Genomic DNA, 18970 nt, shown 5'->3' with positions numbered 1-18970 from the left:
AGGACTCCACACTAACAGCCTCATTTTTAATTTAATCATGCACTTAAAGAACTGATCCCCAAATTTGGGTACATTCTGAGGTCCTGGGGATTAAGGCTTCAACAAACAAATTTGTGGGACTAGGCATGGATAACAGTTGAGTCCCTAAGGGATGACCATTGTCTGTGGTATGACATTTAGGGACAGGTCAGGCTTTTCAGACAGAGAGTGAGGGGGGGAATTGGTGCGGGGGGCTTCAGTGATGCCTAGAAACCTCTTCTATATGCAGGCTGTCTCTGGTTATGGTTGAGTACTTGCTGGCAGTGTTGGGGAGCATTGGTAGTGCCTTCTAAGGGCTGTTTGGGAGGATCTGTTCTATGCCCCTCCCTAGCTTCTAGTGGTTTGCTGGCAATCTTTGGTGCTCCTTGCCTTGCACAGGCATCATCCTGATATCTACTTCCATCTCCATACAGTGTTCTCCCTGTGTATGTGTCTTTCTCCAAATTTTCCTTTTAATAAGGACACCACTCCTTATTGGGTTAGGGCCCACCCTAATGACCTCATTTTCACTTGATTACCTTTGTAAAGACTCTATCCAAATAAGATCACACATTGATGTACTGGGGTGTAGGACTCTAACACATCTTTTGTTTGTGGGAGGGGCACAATGCAAACCATACTAGGCTCTGCAAAAGTAGGAAAAGGGTCTTTTTCCATGTCTTGATTGGGGAATATGGATGAATCTGAGACCACCCCCACATACAGGAATGCGTGTGATGCTGTTGCAGTGCAGGACCCTAGACAGAGCTGCTCCATGCCAAAATGGACAGATTTGGAGTGGGCAGTGGGTACTTGAATCTCGTGCAGCACAGGCTCTTATTAAAGGAACAAAATCCATTCAGACTGGTTCAATTAAAAGTTGTGCAGTATTTATGTGTATGTGAGGAAGGGGTAGGTATATTTTAAGGATCAGGGGAAATAAAAAAGAAATCCAGGAAACATGAGAGGCAGGTGTCTAGAAGGGTCTGAACTGAGACCACCCTGGAAACCTCTGTCCCCCTTCTTGCGGCAACCCAGCTTCTCTTAACACATCAGCACTGTTCTCTTCTCTCTCCTCACCAACTCCTTCTAATTCCATCACTCATTCATAACTTTGATATTCTGATAACATCATAATAGTGGCCCCAACATGCCACCCACCCCAACTCTGCATGACTTTGCAATTCAAGTGTCTACTGAATCTTTTATCCATATTTATTTGTTCAAAGGTCTGAGAGAGGAGATGTGAATAGATGGACTCACATTTGCCAAGGTAATAATCAAGGAGGAGGGATAAAGAGCATTTTTCACTCATTAACTTGTTCAGCCATTTACTCATTCATTCTTCATTATTTCTTAAATATTTATTGGGGATTTCTTATGTGCCAGGCCCTATGCTAGACAAGGAAATTACTAGAATTAGACCAATATGGTTTCTACAGTGTTGGAGCTTATAGTCTAGTGGGAGAGACAAAAAAAAAAAAAAAGGCCTTTGTGGAAAAATCAATAAACATATAATTACATTATATGTGCCAGTGTAAGAAAAGAGTTCGTTCCGTGAATAAGAATATTGGAGAGAAGGGTCTGAGAAGGCCTCTGAGGAACAATGGAGGAAAGAATTCCAAAGGAAACACTTGGAGGGATCTTAGTACATGTATCTTTGCTATGGAGGCCAACTATATCTTGGACTGGTCCCTAGAAATTAGTCTGGTGCAACAACAACAACAACAACAACAAAAACATGTATTGGAAATCTGATTCCATCCTAGCAATCAATTCTTACGTGCCTGGCTTTCCACTGTCTAAAGCATCAGCAATTTGGGATTGTTCAGAAGTGCCTGCTCTTTGAGTCCACTAAAGAGATGGTCCTAATCCCTAAGCTTGTGAGAGCTTGATCAGTTAGTGGCTATCTTGTTCCCAATCATAATGTTTGTATTTGAATGAACCTTAACAGACTGTGTTTCCTAAGCTCTGCTTCTTCCTGAGATCAACATCCTTATATTGCTGTTGTATGTTGAGGCAGGCAATGTAGTCACCATAATATTATAATTTCTGGATATTTGGACTTTTGTTTGTTTGTTTGCTTGTTTTTTAAAGCTTACAGGTCTTTAATAGTCAATTACACATGGGTGCCACAGTCTGTGTTCTGTAGCAAATGTTCTGCAAATGGGAAATGATAATGCTCATCACCATCCAAATCCAGAGGAATCTGGGTAGAGACACTACAAAGGTTCTCTTTAATAGGCACTTTCTCCCATATTCCTACTTCATTTAATTGATGTGAGTTAAAACACAGTAAGGCTGAGTTTGTAAGCCTCTTAAGTCTTACTTGGTTTTTAGTTCTCTTTGGAGAAAGTCATCTCCTGTGACCTCAATAGGACACTGTCAGCTTCTGCACTAGTTTAAAGCTACAGTCATAGAAGCTGGGGTTGGAAGGGGATATGACTTCATTTCTCACTTTTCCAGACCTCTCTCTAGACATTACTCCAGGGCACTTAGAGTTTTCCTGACAACACATGATCCCTTGAATCCAAGCCTAAACTAAGATGGTAGAAGGAGACAGGTAGACACTGTGACTTGCATAGATGCAAGATCCAACACAGATTCTGAATAGAACAGATGTTGAGCAGTCATTTGTTGGACTGGATTGAGTGGTAGCAATGCCAGGGCTGAGACACCATGATCAGCATGTTGGGTTTTGGCAGAGGGACATACATAGTGCCAGCTGAACCTAGAGGATTTGCCAAGGAAGTGGGAATTTGCTGCTTGCCTCACTAGTTGTGTCAGTAGAGAGTTGTCTCAGGAAAGAATGTTCTGGGTAGAATCAACAGTCAATGCAAAGGTCATGAAGAGGGTACCTCTTTGATGTGTGGGAGGTCCCTGTGTGGCTGGAGGAGAATAAGCAAGAGGCAGAAGAGTAGGAAATGAATTCTCTGACGGGAGGTTGTATTGAGTAGTGCCTGGCACATGTTGCAATGACTTCAGCTTTTACTCTAAATGGAAGGAGGTGGGACACTGTAGGGGTTTCAGTAGAATTGCAGAATGTTCTGAGTTGTTTGAAAAGGATTATTCTAGATGCTTTATGATGGAGAGAGAGGAATTAAATGAGGAATCAGGAAGGCCAGTCCAGCAACTACTACAATAACCCAGGCAAGAGATGGTGGTGGCCCACACCAGGGAGGCAGCAGTGGAGGAGGTGAGATTCGCTTAGATTCTGGATGTGTGTGTTGTAGGTGGAGAAAATGGGATTTTCCTCATAGATTGGAATTAGGTATGAGAGAAAGAGAGGAATCAGGAGTGACTCCAAGGTTTTTGGTATGAGCAGCAGGGAGAATGGAATTGCATACGAGACTTCCTTACTTAAACTGTTGATCTGAGTTATCCACTGTCATAAATAGTAACATTGCTCACCTTTTTTCAACATGGTACATTTACAGAGCACTTGTGCTACCACATTTAACCACCCTGTGAGATGGGTACTTTTATCATCCTTTCACAGATAAGGAAATGGAGGAGCAGAGACCTTCAGGGTCTCACTGAAATGCAACCTCTTTCAGGCAGTTTCCTTACACTTCATTCCTGGAGGAGCCTCTTCTGTTTTACTGAAGCACTCAATTTTCACCTTTTAGTTATGTAACAAACTACATGTCACTTCGCCCACTGGATAGCATATTGTCTGAGGGCAGAGCTCTGTTTTGGGGTCAACTTTGAGTCCATCCAGCTATAAGGCACTAGCAAGAACATGCTACATAAGAGAAAGTAATTGTTATTGTAACATGGGACCCCTTAGGAATCCAGTAGACACTATAAACATCCTTCTTGCAAATCTGTACGTGTGCCGTTTTGCATTACAATTTCATCACGGCCCGTCCATGAAAGTGAGTTAAGTAAGAGCCCGGTAAAAGTACTCAGTAACTGTTTAGTAAACCAATACAATAGACACAGCGAAGGCATTCTGCCCAAGGTATAAATTTTTGGTTTTGGGAGCTGTGAAGGACAAGAAAGCTGTTTTTATTGCCTATTCATATCAATTAAATTCAGTAAGCCTGTGTTAAGTGGTGGTCCTAAATTGGGTATTATGCTAAGTGATGGTCCTGAGCTGGTTTTGATAAAATCACAGTCCCTGCCCTAAGGAAACTTACAATTCAGTAGTAATCTCGCTTTCTTCTTTTTGTTCAAGGCAACAAACAACACCATTATTAGTACTAATGTCTCCATTTCACAGGTTGGGCACAGGTGCACCTTTTGCTTCATGCTACCATAGCTCTTCCATCACCTTCATCATATTTCATTGCAGGTTCATGTTGAATTATTTGGCTCTTCCCTAGAATGTAAACTCCATGATAGTAAGACAATGACTCTTGCTCTTCTCTGGCACAGAGCAGGTGCTCAATTAGTAATTGTTAATTGGATGGATGGGTGGGTGGATGGATGAGCAGGTGGGTAGATAAGTGGGTAGATGAATGAGTGGTAGGGGTGGGGAGGTGATGGGTTATGGGTGGCTTTTCACTATCTGGTGGTCTCATAAGATTCGGATGGACTGAGTTGCCCCGTCTTGCCTTCATCTCCTCAACCCTAACCCTTTCCTGTCAGGAGGCTGGGTTCTATGAGAGCAGCACAGCAATGAATGGAGTATTCTTGAACTCTTCCTCAAACATATGGACCCCTGTAGTTGGCCACTGTCCCCAAACTCAAATAGAGTCACCCTGGGATTTTATTCACATGGTCCAGCTGTCCCTCATTGGGACTATGTCCACATCACACCAAGCCTCCCCCTCTTCCTCCCTGCCCTTACCACCTTTATTCTCCACCCACCTCCTCAGGGGCTCTCACTCCATTTCTCCCCCTTGCCCTCCCTCTGTGCCTCCCTCTCCTTCCAGTCTCACTTCCTTCATGGGGCCTCTCTTGATCTCTCTCCTCTGAGACTCTACAGCTGCTGTGGTCCACAGCTTAGTCTTTTATTTTTAAGAGTTTCTTGTTTTTTCTGGGTTAATTTTGTCTCTTCAATTAGATTTTACAAAAGCTCCAGGACAGCAGGAACTATCCCCTCTCATCTCACTTTTCTAACTTGCAGGATCCAGCAGAGTGTCAGACACTCCCTTCCCTGGAAGTGAGGGGCTGAAGAAATCAGCCCCTGGTTTCATTATAAAGCCATTCTTCCAACTCTAGTGTGTGAGTGTGTTAATATAGGAGAGAGTGTGTGTGTGTGAGTGTGTGTGTGCGCACCTACAGCAGCCCTGGAAAGGAGAGTGAATCCCATCATGATGTTTTAGAGTAGTACTTAACAACTTTGACACTATTGACATTGGGACCAGATTCTTCTTTGTTATGGGGCTGTTCTGTGCACTGTAGGATGTTTAGCAGCATCCCTGACCTCTATCAGCTAGATGCTGAAGCTCCTTCACTTCATCCTCTTACCCCTCCAGACTGTGACAACTGAAAATGTCTCCAGACATTGACAAATGTTCCATTGGGGGCAAAACTGTCCCTAGCTGAGAATCACTGTCCTTAGTTAGAGAACTCATGGCAATCCCACCTTTCTCTTGTTAGCTGAGCATGTCCCTTTGGCTTACTAAAAATGGAGTACAGGGGCTCTGGGTGGCTCAGTCGGTTAAGCGTCTGACTTCGGCTCAGGTCATGATCTCGCAGTTTATGAGTTCGAGCTCCACATCAGGCTCTGTGCTGACATCTTGGAGCCTGGAAGCTGCTTTGCATTCTGTGTCTCCCTCTCTCTTTGCCCCTCCCCTGCTCATGCTCTGTCTCTCTTTGTCTCTCAAAAATAAATAAATGTTAAAAAAAATTTTTTTTAAATGGAGTACAGTGATAGGCACTTTGGCTTCTTCCTGGCTGTGTCATCCTGGACTATTCACTTGATCTTACACTACCTCAGTCTTCTCATCTGTAAAATGGAGATGACAATGATTGTACCCAAGAATTATGGTGAGGATTAAGTAGGTGACTATGGATAAAGCCCTTGGAATAGTGTTTAGTGCACAGAAAAGCTCAGTGGAGGTTGTAATTCCTCTGTCTTCTCCTGGTCAGTGGAGGAATACTTCCTCCTTGGTTACCTCTGGCTGTGATTCTCAAACCTTATTCAATACCATCACTGGATGTGAGCTCTGGCCTTGCTGCTGGAAGCTTCTGCTGGGTCATGGCAGTTGCCCTCCCTGATGCAACATCAGGATGTTGCCTTGGTGCTGAGCCTGTCAACACCTTGCCCAGAGACTTCAGGCAAAATGCTTGTGCATTTACAATGAGTGTGTTTCATGTGAATTCAAAGTGGGCCTGCCAGTAGGTGAGTACTCCCCTAGGTTAGAGACCCTCCAAAGTCCAGCTCAGGGACTAGAGAAGTGAACTCAAGGCAATTGTATTATTTTTCTCCATTATTGTTTTTGCTCCTCTTATGTATCTACTTTTCCAAGCTCTATTATTAACACTTGGTATTTGCTGAAGCTTTTACGTTCAAACATGTCAGCAAAGAGCAGGGCCCCAGGTGAGGTATAAGTCCACCCTAAAGATCACAGAGCACTTGGCTGCAATCAAATTGGCAGCTAAGCTGAATCAGCATCTCCTGAAGTAATCTTAAGAAATTCATGAAAGAGTTTAACCAGAAGAAGGGGCATACCTGCCCTTCATGTTCGCATCCCTTCAGTTCAACAAGTATTTATTAAAGCTCTGTAAATATTGATTGAATTCTACTGTGGGAACAACACTGGGAATTCAGTGGTCAAAAGGCAGACTCAATCTTCATCCTCACCGAGGCTGGAGAAAACAGGAAATGAACAAGTCTAGTGTATACTGTGTGTGTATATATATACATATATGTAAATATATACCTACACACACACACACACACACACACACACACACACACACACTAAATTGGAACATCAGAAATAGGCTGGTAAGGGAAGCAAGAACTTTGGACTCTGATCTGGGCTTGAATCCACTTTTTACCACTTTCTAGCTGTGTGGTCATGGGCAAGTTCCTTAATCTCTGAGCTTCTCACATGTTACATGAAGATAATAGCTTGGAGGATTACTGTGAAGATTAAATGCAGTGATACTAGTAGAATGCCAGGGATTTTATCTGTCTTATCTGTCACTATAACCCCAGGACTCAGAACAGTACCTAGCCCACAGTAGGTGCTCAGATGAATATCTTTGCAAAAATTATATATGCTTGGTAGATAATATATGCCCAATAAGCGTTTACCTTTTTTTGGTGGGCAAGCAGTGTGTGCAGTGGTTAGAAAGCAGACTTCTGGATCAGTCAATTGACCTATCTAAGTTATGAGGTGGATAAGTTGTTTACCCTCTTTGTGTCTCAGTTTCCTCACCTATAAATCCAAGAGAAACATGTACTTACCTCCTAACATTGCACAAACTACAGCGACCCCACCCTTGTTGTTTCTGTGCACTGCATGCTATAACAATGGTGTTTACTTTTTATTTCTCTCAATTTAGGTTCCTGATGAACTGTGTATCTCAATATGTTTAAGTGGAATTGGTGGCTAATCAATGGGTTCTATTTCTAGGGTTGTTGAAAGTCTCACCTGTCTCAAAGTAGCTGTTTCCACTGGCTTGCCAACCCACATTTCCAGTATGAGAGTCCTCATTGGGTTTAATGAGCCCAGATGACCTTGGTACTTTAAACATCCCTTTGATCCTCAGCTATAAGTATTTTGGTTTAAGCCAGCTTGTCAGTAACCAACTGCTGCCTTGGTTCTTGGGTATAGTACTTTGATGGAGGAAGAAGTCAAATCCTCCATGCAGATGTGTCCGTATTCTCCAGTGTCTGGAGACCTTATATGAAAGGGGAAGCTAGAATGGGTGTCTCTGGGAATCCTGCCACCCACCACTTTTCCATCTTCCTTGGGTGGGCATGGCTAGGGTGGGGCAGGCTATGATTTTAGTGGCTTTACTTATTTTTTGTCCTATATCTTGCTCATGTTTTTCTGCCCCTTTCATCCCTCATTCAAAAGTTGACAGTGGTTAGGCCTACAGGGAATAGGGAAAAAGGTGATCTGTTTCTACACTGGTCAGAAATAACTCAAATGAGGATCATAGATAAGCAATCAAACTTTAGCAAACAGTAGCATTCTTGTTCAAAGTTTCCTGTTAGTCATTTAGAAAATTTAACAGAATAGGGTATTGGTATGCAAAGCCACTTCCTTGTCAGTAATGTCTGATTTTCCCCAAATGGAGCCTTGAGAATAGAGGCCCTTATGCAAACGCAGAAATACATTTTTAAATTAAACAGCAACATCAGTTACTTTCATTTTCATACAATGTGAGTCTTTGGAATGAATACAGACCTTCATGTTGAATACCATGTTTCAAGATCTATCCAAAACATTTTCTTAAATTGATCAGTTGGAACCTTCTAATCTGATGAAGCTGGGCAGAGGGTGAGGAAGGGATTCCTAAGGAAAGATGGAGAGGAAATAGGGAACAAAACACAGTCTCACCCCACCCTCCTAATGTCTGACGGACAGACCTTATTTGCTAGTTCCCCAGAGGCCAACTTATTTTGTGGATGGGATTCTTCTGTTAGAAATCTCAGTTGCCTCCATGGCCCTGCCCAGGTCTGTGACAGACATGTTCTCAGCCGAATTTCTGGGGTTGGAGGGAGCAAGGAGTGGGAGGGTCTGAGTTAGAGCACCAGCAAGCTGGAGCAGGTCCAAATGTCAGCAGCCTGTGTGGGGACAGGGTTTGAAATCAGATCAAGTGTAAAGGCAACAGAGAAACATGCTATGTTTATGCAGGAGAAGAGATTCCTGAGTCCCCTGAGGGCCTTCTCAAGGTCTGGTTTTGAACAAAGGATTAATTTTATTCAGTGTTGACCAACAGTGTCATTTGTTGCAAACTGCAGGAAGACAGATTTAAGGTGACCTAAAGAAGAGCTCTGAAGGAGTTCTTCTGAAAAGATTGCTTTAGGAGGTTTTATAATGCTAATAAAGAGAAAAATGATGACCATTTATTGAGGACTTACTATGGCCAGACACCAGTAAATCCTTTGTGTTTTAATGTCAGCTGAGCTTCCTAAGAACCCTGCAAATTAGGGACTATCATCTCCTCCATTCTACGATTGGGGAAAATGAGACTCAGGGGTGTGAAGCTGCTCCAGCAGCCTTCCACTGGCCCTTACAGTGACTTTGGGTGGATTACAAAAATAATACCCCTCCCCTGACCAGATCACAGGTTGCACACTAACCTCCAATGGGTCACCCCTTGCAGGGCAAAACCTGTATAATCACATGCTGTGGCTCTGGGTTTGAGGCCAGAGCCAATAAAGGGCAAAATGAGGCCCAGGAGCCACATCTGCGTGATTCCAGATAGACTCTTGACTCCCAAGTTTTATCGTCTCTCAGGATCGAGATTTTCCATTACTATGAATACCTACAAACACTAGTTGGTCCCATGGTGAAAGGGCTGATTTGTATAGGTGTTTGGACTAAGTAGCCTCTAAGTTTCTTCCTTTTCCCCGTAGAGAATGTGGCAAGACTGAAGTGTGAAGCAGGGTCTGGTGAACACCTGAGTACCTGCCATCTAGGTTCTGTGGGGAGGAAACAGGTGCAGAGAATGAATAAGGCACAGGGCTGGGTTAGAGTCCTGGCTCTTACTACCAACAGGGTAAGGGGAGATTATGGGTGAGCCACTCAAACCCTCTGTACCTCATTTTCCTCATCTGTAAAATGAGGATAGTAGCTACCTCGTGTAGTAGTTATGAAGACAACACAAAAGGACAATTGAGAATATGCTTCTCTGGGACACAGTGAAACAATATTATAAATGCTTCTTTTTTATGTTTGAGGAGGAATCTGATCTCATTTCTTCTCCAAGGCTCCTTCACTGATATGATTACTGCTTTCACTCCATCCATAAGTTTTGTGAGGTTGTGTTTTCATTTTCATTTGTCTCAAAATATTTTCTAATTTTCCTTGTGAGTTCTTCTTTGATACCTTGTTGCTTAAGAGTATATTGTTTAGGGACACCTGGGTGGCTCAGTTGGTTGTACAGCCAACTCTTGATTTTGGTTCGGGTCATGATCTCACAGTCCTGAGACTGAGCCCTGAGTTGGGCTCTGCACTGAGCGAGGAGTCTGCTTGAGATTCTCTCTCCCTCTCCCTCTTCCCCTCTCCTGCTAGTGTGCATACATGTGCGCTCTTTCTCTCTCTCTCTCTCTCTCTCTCTCTCTCTCAAAAAAGAGTATATTGTTTGATTTGCACATAGTTGTAAATTTTCCAGTTTTATTTCTCTTATTCATTTCTAGCTTCATTCCTCTGTCATTGGAAAAGATACTTTGTATAATTTCAGTGTTTGTAATGTATTGAGATGTGTTTTGTGGCCTAACTTATGGGCTATTCTAGAAAATGTTCCATATGCATTTGAGAAGAAAGTGCATTTTGCTGTTGCAGGATGGAGTATTTTGTATATGTCCTTTAGGTCTGGTTATTTACAGTGTGGCTCACATATTCTATTTTCTTACTGACTTTATGCTTACATGTTCTGTACATTACTGATAGTGGGACATTGAAGTCTCTGGTTATTATTAGCCTCTGCCTAGTTCTCCTTTTAATTTTGTCAGTGTTTGCTTCATACATTTTGGTGCTGTTATTAGGGACATCTGTTTATAATTGCTATATCTTCTTGGTGTGTTGACCCTTTTGCCAATATATAATACTCTTCTTTGTCTCTTGAAACACTTTTGACTTAAAGTCTGTTTTGTCTGGTATTACCATACCCACTACAGTGTTTTTTGTTACTATGTGCAAGGAACATTTTTTCCCCACTCTTTTACTTTGAACCTAACTTGTATTTTTGGATATAAAGTGAGTCTCTTGTAGATAACATACAGCTGGATCATGGTGGGGTGTGTGTGTGTGTGTGTCTGTGTGTGTGTTTGGTTATTGTTTTATACTCTTTCTACCAATCTCTGCCTTTTGCCAAGACAGTTTTATTCATTTACATTTAATGTAAATACTCATAAGGAAAGTTTTACTTCCAACATTTTGCTATTTGTTTTCTATGTATCTTACATGTTTTTTTGTTCTTCAATTCATTACTACCTTCTTTTGTGTTTAATTGATTTTTTCTAGTTTACTGATTTGATTCCTTTCTCATTTACTTTTCTCTGTGTTTTTTGCTTATTTTATTAGAGGTTAACCTGGGGTTCACAATTAACATCTTACCATAATAAGAATATATTTTGAGTTAATACCAATTTAGCTTCAATAGTAGACAAAACCTCTGCTTCTGTACAAATCTTTCTCTCCCCTTTTGTTGTTGTTGTCACACATTACATTTTTATACATTGTGTATATGTGTGTATTATAGATTTTATAATTATTATTTTATGTATTTGTCTTTCCAGTTGTCTATTAGTGATGGACCTCTGTTTCTGTTTATTTCTTAACTTCTTTATATTTGAAAAATAATTTTTTGAGAGATAGAATTCTTGGTTGATTTTTTTTTCCTTTTAGCACTTTAAATATGACATCCCACTGCCTTCTAGCCTCTGTGGTTTCTGAAGAGAAATCACTTATTAATTTTATTTAGGAGTCTTTGTACATGATGATTTGCTTCTCTCTTGATGTTTTTAAAATTCTCTGGGTTTTGTTTTTGGTTTTTTCTTTTTGTTTTTTTTGTTTTTGTTTTTTTTTTTTTGGTTTTTGACAGTTTGACCATTATGTCTCAGTGTGGATATCTGTGTTTATTTTGCTCAGATAGCACTGACCTTTTTGGGTCTGTAGATTTATGTCTTCCATCAAATGAAAGTTTCTGGCCATTATTTTTTCAAATATGCTTTCTACCCCTTTATCTCTCTTTTCTCTAATTATGGAATCTCCCATTGTATGAAGTTTGTGTGCTTGATAGTATCCCACAGGTCACTTAGGCACTGTTCATTTTTCTTTATTCTCTTTTCTTTCTACTTCTCAGGCTGGCTGATCTCAACTGACCTACTTTCAAGGTTATTGATTCTTTCTTCTGACTGCTCAAGTCTGCAATTGAGCCTCTCTAACATTTTTTATTGTATTTTTTAGCTACAGAATTTCTATTTTATTAGTTTGTCATTTCTGTCTATTTAATAATATTCTCTATATTATGCGACATTATTCTTTTGGTTTTACTTAGTTATTTGCCCATAGTTTTCTTTAGCTAGTTGAGCATAAAGACAATTGATTTAAAGTCTTTTTCTTATAAATCCAATGTATATCGTTTGTGAGGAATTTCTATTAATTTCTTTTTTTTCTTCTGTGAATAGGCCATACTTTCTTGTTTGTTTGTTTGTTTGTTTGTTTGTTTACATGCCTCATAATTTTGTGTTGAAAATTGAATATCTTGAATATTATAATGTGCTAGCTCAGATGTCAGATTCTCTTCCTTGTCAGGGCTTGTTGTAGCTGCTTAATACAGGATATAATGGTTTGTTTGTTTAATGACTTTTCTAAAGTACTTTTGTGAAGACTGTATTATTTGTTGCAATATGGTCACTCAAATCTCCAAATGCCTGAAGTTGAAAGAAAAAAAAATCTGCTGTTTGCAGCTGGACTCTGTATGTGTGTATTGGGGCATACTTTTAACACTTAACCAGGCTACTTGCTGCTCTGCCTTAGCCTGCCTGCATTTCCTGACAGCATGGTGCTTGAAGGTCAGTCAGAGTTGAGAGTTTACGGCCTTCTCCATCCTTTATTAGCATGTCCAACCATGTGCATAGCCTTCCAGATCCCCTGGTATATGTGGGTATTGTTCATTCCATATTTATCCATATTGTAGTAACTGTAACTACTTTATTCCTTTCTGTGGCTAAATAATATTCCATTGTATGGATAGACTATCTTTTGTTTATACACATGCCAGTGGGTGGAAGACAGAAGAGTGTTAGTTAAGCAGGGGAGTGATATAATCCCATTGCACTGACTATTGCTCTGGCTAATGTGTGGCGATTGGATGGAGGGGGGCAGAGTAAATGTGGAAAAGCCCATGAAAAGGCCATTGTTCTGTCTCTCTAATCCCAGTGGTCTCCAAACCAAACAGAAGCTCATTGCTGATGAATCGTGTGACCCAACAGGGCAGATAATAGATTGAGCTAAATGAGAGGAATCCTGAGTACTCCTGGTAGTCTTACCATTGACTTAATTTACTTCTACTCCTCTCATTCCTCCAAAGCATAAATAATAAACAATAATAAAGGACAAGCTCATAGCTCTAATCCTTTGGGGAGCCCACACACAGGTTGAAAAAGACAACTACAGTTTCTTAGAACAAGGTCCTCTCTGCTCCGTCTGGCTCTAGAAACCCACACAAAGAACACAGAATACCATTTTCAAGACCACCACTGAGGTGGGGAGTAAGGGTAAGTTAAAATGCCAGAAAGCTTTACTAGGTTTCAGTTGCCTTTTTCTTGATTAAGCATTTTCGGTGTAAACTTTTGACTATTTTCTAGGGTTCTAATACAGTTGATTCTGACAGCTTTTGTCAGATTTCTCATTACTTCTTTGGAGGGACAGGCAGGTGGAGTTCCTTACTCTGCCATTTTTGCTGAAGTCACCTGAAGAAGTAGTTTTTGAATACATTTTGTTTTGTTGACATATGAGGAAACTGAGGACCAGTGGGAGAGGGAGTAAATTGAGTTGCAACAGTTGCTACCCCATGGATGAATCTTGAGAACACTGCTGAGTGAAAGAAGCCAGTCACAAAAGACCATGTATTATATGATTCTATTTGTATGCAGTGCCCAGAATGAACATATCTATAGAGACAGAAAGTAGATTAGTAGCCACTTGGGGCTGGGGTAACTTTCCGAGGTGATGAGATTGTTCTAGAATTAATCACGGTGATGCCTGCACAACTCTGTGAATAAATTGTTGAATTATATACCTCATATGGGCAAATTGTATCCCAATAAATCTATTCCCAAATAAATAAATAAAATCCCTCCAGCTTCTCATTCTCTTGGAGTAAAGCTTAAGCTCATCACAAGGCTGTGCGGGACCTGGTCCCTACTTCTTCAGCCTCATCTTGTATCACCTTTTCCTCTCGTATCTTACTCCATCCACAGAGGTTTCTTTTGATGTTGTCTGAATATGCCAAGTGCCTTCCTTCCTCAGGACCTTTGCACATGCTGTTCCCTCTTCCTGAAATGCCCCTCCCTTAGTGTCCCCACAGCTGAACAGCTCAATTACTTTGTGTATCAGCTCAGAGAGGCCTTTCCTAAATACCCCAACAAAATGTGATGTGCCCTATAACTCTATACCAGGCTCTATTGTTTCTCTTTCACATGTATCATCTTTTGTAAACTTGTATTTATTTCTGTGTTCACCAATAGAGTGAGATCAGTGCCTAGCATGTGCCTGGCACATCATAGCCACTTACTGAATATTTGCTGCATGAATGAATGATGACAACATTCTAGGATCATACTGTTCAGTCTCCTGAGAGACTTTCTTTAAATCAAACCACATGCATTGTGTCTTATTCTGTTCTTGAAGACCTACTAAGCTGGTGGTTCCATTTTTAGCCTTTGGAAAGTAGGCTGCAACCCTAACATGGATTAACAATGTGGCCTGGTCTTCACTTAGCAAGTGACGCTGAGCACGGCCTACGCACTGCAATGATATGGCATGAGGTCGTGTTCCAAGGGGTTAACGGAGGTTCTGACAGCACAGAGGGGACTCTGGCTACTTCACAGCCAACTACTGCCCCCAGGCACTGATAATGGAAATTGGGAGACAGCACATCCTTGGATATCAGGCTATTGTCACCAGGAGGGAGTAATTGGGGAGCAGCAAGTACCTCATCATGGTGGTTGAGAATATGGAAGTTAGATACTGATTTTCCTGTCAGTTCCTGGCCTGATGATTTTCACCAGATTATTTACCTTTTCGGCACCTCTGTTTTCCATCTGCAAAATGGGATCACAGTTTATACCTCACAGGGTTGCTGTGAGAAGGGAATGAGAAGATGTGCACAGCACATGCCTGGTGCACTGTGAGAGGTCAACCTATGGTAGATGATATGAACAGCGTGCTTGTCATGCAGACTGGAGTGCAGAACCTGTACTGGGAGAGGTCAGGTTTGGTCAATGAGTGAGGGCCTTTAGCAGCCAGGCTGGGGCTGCATTCAGTCCTGTGGTAGGCAGTGGGTTCTGCATTAGTCTTGTTAGCCCATGTAGTCTGCATGGTGTTGGGTAAACTCAAGGCAGGTAAAACAGGGAGGAACAGTGATTATCAGTATCCAGAAGTCTGACCAGGCTGCCCCTCTCTTCTGTTTCACAGCCATATACAACTTCCAAGGGAGTGGAGCCCTCCAGCTCTCCCTGCAGATTGGTGATGTGGTGCGAATACAGGAGACCTGCGGAGGTGAGTCACTGGCTCAGGTGATCCAGGGACGCCAGGACCCCTAGCTGATGGTGTTGGGACGCCTGCAGCATATACCCAGCACCTCCAGCCCTCTCTTGGAACCTGGAGCTGTGTGTGGTCTGTTATGAATTTTGATAATATTAGTAATTTGAATGTACTGAAAATAATGCTTTGTTATTTTAGCAATTTATGCTTAGTAGCAAAGGCCTGACTGTGTGGTTTGATGTTTGTTGTGCTGTCCATTTGCCATAGCCATGAGGCTCTTAGGGCCTATGACACCCACCTTCTTTCTTAGTATCAATACTAATAAGGTTATAAAGGGAAATCAGCACTATTAGGGGTTTGAAGGGCTTAGGAAATTATACCCTTGATTCCAGGAGAACTGATATGCACAACTGTGTGGTATAGGCACTGTGCCTGGTCCAGGGAGCAGTGCTCACACCCTGCACCGAGCTGGGGGCCCTGTCTTGGGCAAAGTGGCATCTCTTTCTTCCCACAGAGGGGCCATTCTCTTGTGAAGCCAAGCATGTATTGGGCTGTGTTTACCCATGGTGGTGCTGGTGGTCGTAGGGGTACTCTTTAAAACTTGCACAAAAGCTAATGGCCTTGGACCCATGAGTTAGGCCATTATGAATCAATATATCACCTATGTCACTGATAAAATTGATATTGGGAGTGTGGCTTGGGTGTAATACTAAAGAAACTTGCCAATGTGTCGGCCACTCTGAGCCAGACTCTCCCAGTTGTCACTGGCAGAGCAAGACCTCCACAGTTCTCCCCTTCCCTGGGCCTGCCACTAATTCGACTGTGTGGAGAGCATATGTCCTTCCTGTAGCTGGGCAGAGGAAGAAGAAAGAAGAGGTGAGTGGACTGAGCACCCAGGCCCATCCCTCCCTCCCAGCTAATCCCTCAGGTGATGCTCTCCTGTGCTGTGATGGGAGTGAGGGGTGGGCAGGAAACAGGTGTGCTACTGTGAAGGAGAGCCCCTCCAGGGGAAACAGCCAGCCAGAAGAACAGAGGTGCCTATAGAACTAGCCATCGTTGGATGCTTACCACGTACTGGGGGCACTGTGCTAAATTCCAGACAATGCTGACATGCTAGTCTAGTTACTCCTCACAGCCACCCACAGGACAGGTCTTATCTCCAGTGCCAGATTAGCTGTATGTAACTTCCAAGGCTGTTCTGCAGATTGACACACAAGCATACACAGACAGCACACTCACAGATACGCGTACACACACATGCAAACATGCACACAAGCATACACACACACACACACACACACACACACACACACATGCAAACCAAAAAGCAAACAAGCAGAAAAGCTTTTGTGAGGAGGAAAAATTTGATATTTGATATTTCAAAACAGCTTTAGCCGGGTCATCATGGGAGAAATGAGAACTTTGTTCACCTTCCTTACATTTGTCTTATCCTTTAGTGTTATTGTTATTTTGGGTTGTATGTGAGGTGAAACGAAGCACTTTTTAGAGTCCAGGCCTCTGAAAATCCCAGTCTGGCACTGTTAAAACCTTTTACACACAGAGTGAATGGGACAGGGGCAGGAAGGAGAGTATATGGTTCCAACCCCCCTACCCCCTTCCACACTGCAACCCATCTTTCACAAATCTGGTTCTACCCAGTGGCAGATAAGAAAACTGTGAGTATCCAGCAAGGTCAAAGAATGAAAATATAAACAGATGACAACTCTCCTCACTGTGTCTCCCATGCTGCTGAATGCTAATCCTGAGAAACAGGCGTGAGGCCTCACGTCTGCAAGTCAGGAAACAAGACTCAGGGAAGAGAAATGACTCGCTGAGGGTCACACAGGGAGTGTGGCTGTGTTTCCCTCCCCATGTGTATAAGTCCACAGCCTTTCTTTCACTCCATAGCTACCAAGACAGCAAAAAAACCTGGTCATTATTTGCCGCATCCCACATTTTGAGATTCAGACAAGTATTTTCCGTTTCGTTTTCCTGGAGAAAGAGCTTGAGGCCAGTAAACTGACCACACGGGTAGCACACAGTCAGAGCCTTTCATTCCCTTGCCTGGCCTGGTCCCGACCTTCGGAAAGGTCACACTTGATGACTCAAGCCACCTTTATTTGTCTTTGGGATTAGTGTCCTTGTTGCTAACCTCTTTGGTTCTGGTTTTCCTCTTTTAATTCTGTTTTATTAGTTTTATTTTAATGTATCCTGGCAAGAAGCAGCCACATTGCCTTTCTGGAAAGAGCTGGGCATATTAATTTAGCGAGTGATTGCCAGTTCATGAGTACTTTGAAAATGTATATTCAATGTTCAGAAGTCTGCTAAAATGATTCTATTTATCTGAAGCATTGGTATACAAATTATCAAGACTCATCATGCATGCATCCATATCCATAGGGAGTTTTCAAACTGGAATTTATGGGATTTTAAGGTTTCCCTGAGGGCCTTGGACAGCTAAAGGCTCTGAGATCAGGTCCGGTGTTGTCTGCTTTGCAGATGCGAAGTTCTGCCTATGATTCTGATTGAAAACCTGTTTCTGGCAAACATAAAAAGGTGAAAACCACAGTGTCAGTCAAAAATTAGTCAAGGTGAGGTAATAAAAAGACCTGGGGGGTGTGCTCATGAGACCCTCTTATAGAAACCTAAATGAAAAATAAAATCCAGCCAATTGAGAGCTGAATCAAAATTTCATAATACAGGAAGTAAAAGGCTGTGATAAAAGGAAATAGTGGTGAGCACTGAGTCTAAATGAATGAATTTATAGAGATTGATATTAAACGTCACAATACTTATGACTACCAAAAATAATGTTAATGTTAGGGAAATGGACAATGTAAAGAAAAAAAAAAAACACAGCACATAAAATTGAGCAGTGAGGGGTAGAAGGGAATAGATTAACTTTATGATATTATCCTAACAGAGAGTTGGTCAATATGAGAAATAAAACAGAACAATTACAAACTTTTAACCACACCAATCTTTTAATGCATTTCATAACTATTTTTAAGGAGTTTTCAGGATTTTTTTTGTGTGTGTAAAGAAGAGAAATTTATTTATTTAATTTTATTTTTAAGTTTTTATTCAAATTCCAGTTAGTTAACATACAGAATAATATTAGTTTCAGGTGTACAATACAGTGATTCAGTACTTTCGTACATCACCCAGTGCTCATCACAAGTGCCCTCCTTAGTCCCCACCACCTATTTCACCCATCCCCCTACTCACCTCCCCTCTGGTAACCATCAGTTTGTTCTCTATAGTTAAGAGTCTATTTCTTGGTTTGCTGCCCTCCCTCTTTTTTCCCCTTTGCTCGTTTGTTTTGTTTCTAAAATTCCACACATGAGTGAAATCATATGGTATTTGTCTTTGACTGACTTATTTCGAGTAGCAAAATACTCTCTAGCTCCATCCATGTTGCTGCAAGTAGCAGGATTTCATTCTTTGTTATGGCTGAGTAATCTTCCATTGTATGTATATGCCACATCTTGTTTATCCATTTATGAGTCAGTGAATACTGAGCTATTTCCATAATTTGGCTATTGAAGATAATGCTGCTATAAACTTTGGGGTTCATGTATCCCTTTGAATCAGTATTTTCG

At 41.7% G+C, this 18970-nt stretch overlaps 1 protein-coding gene across 1 annotated transcript in view; it reads left to right on the top strand.

Annotated features, from left to right (window-relative positions):
* DOCK2 (dedicator of cytokinesis 2) overlaps positions 1-18970 on the top strand; it is a 413885-nt gene that overhangs the window by 4704 nt on the left and 390211 nt on the right. Inside the window, exon 2 of the mRNA XM_015065771.3 lies at positions 15300-15383. Coding sequence (XP_014921257.3) covers positions 15300-15383 — 84 coding nt within the window. The remainder of the gene's footprint in view (positions 1-15299; positions 15384-18970) is intronic.

This window comes from Acinonyx jubatus, chromosome A1, assembly GCF_027475565.1.
Source record: "Acinonyx jubatus isolate Ajub_Pintada_27869175 chromosome A1, VMU_Ajub_asm_v1.0, whole genome shotgun sequence".
Lineage (NCBI taxonomy): Eukaryota > Metazoa > Chordata > Mammalia > Carnivora > Felidae > Acinonyx > Acinonyx jubatus.
The sequence above is the reverse complement of the archived record's forward strand: the minus strand, read 5'-3'. Positions and strand labels throughout refer to the sequence as shown.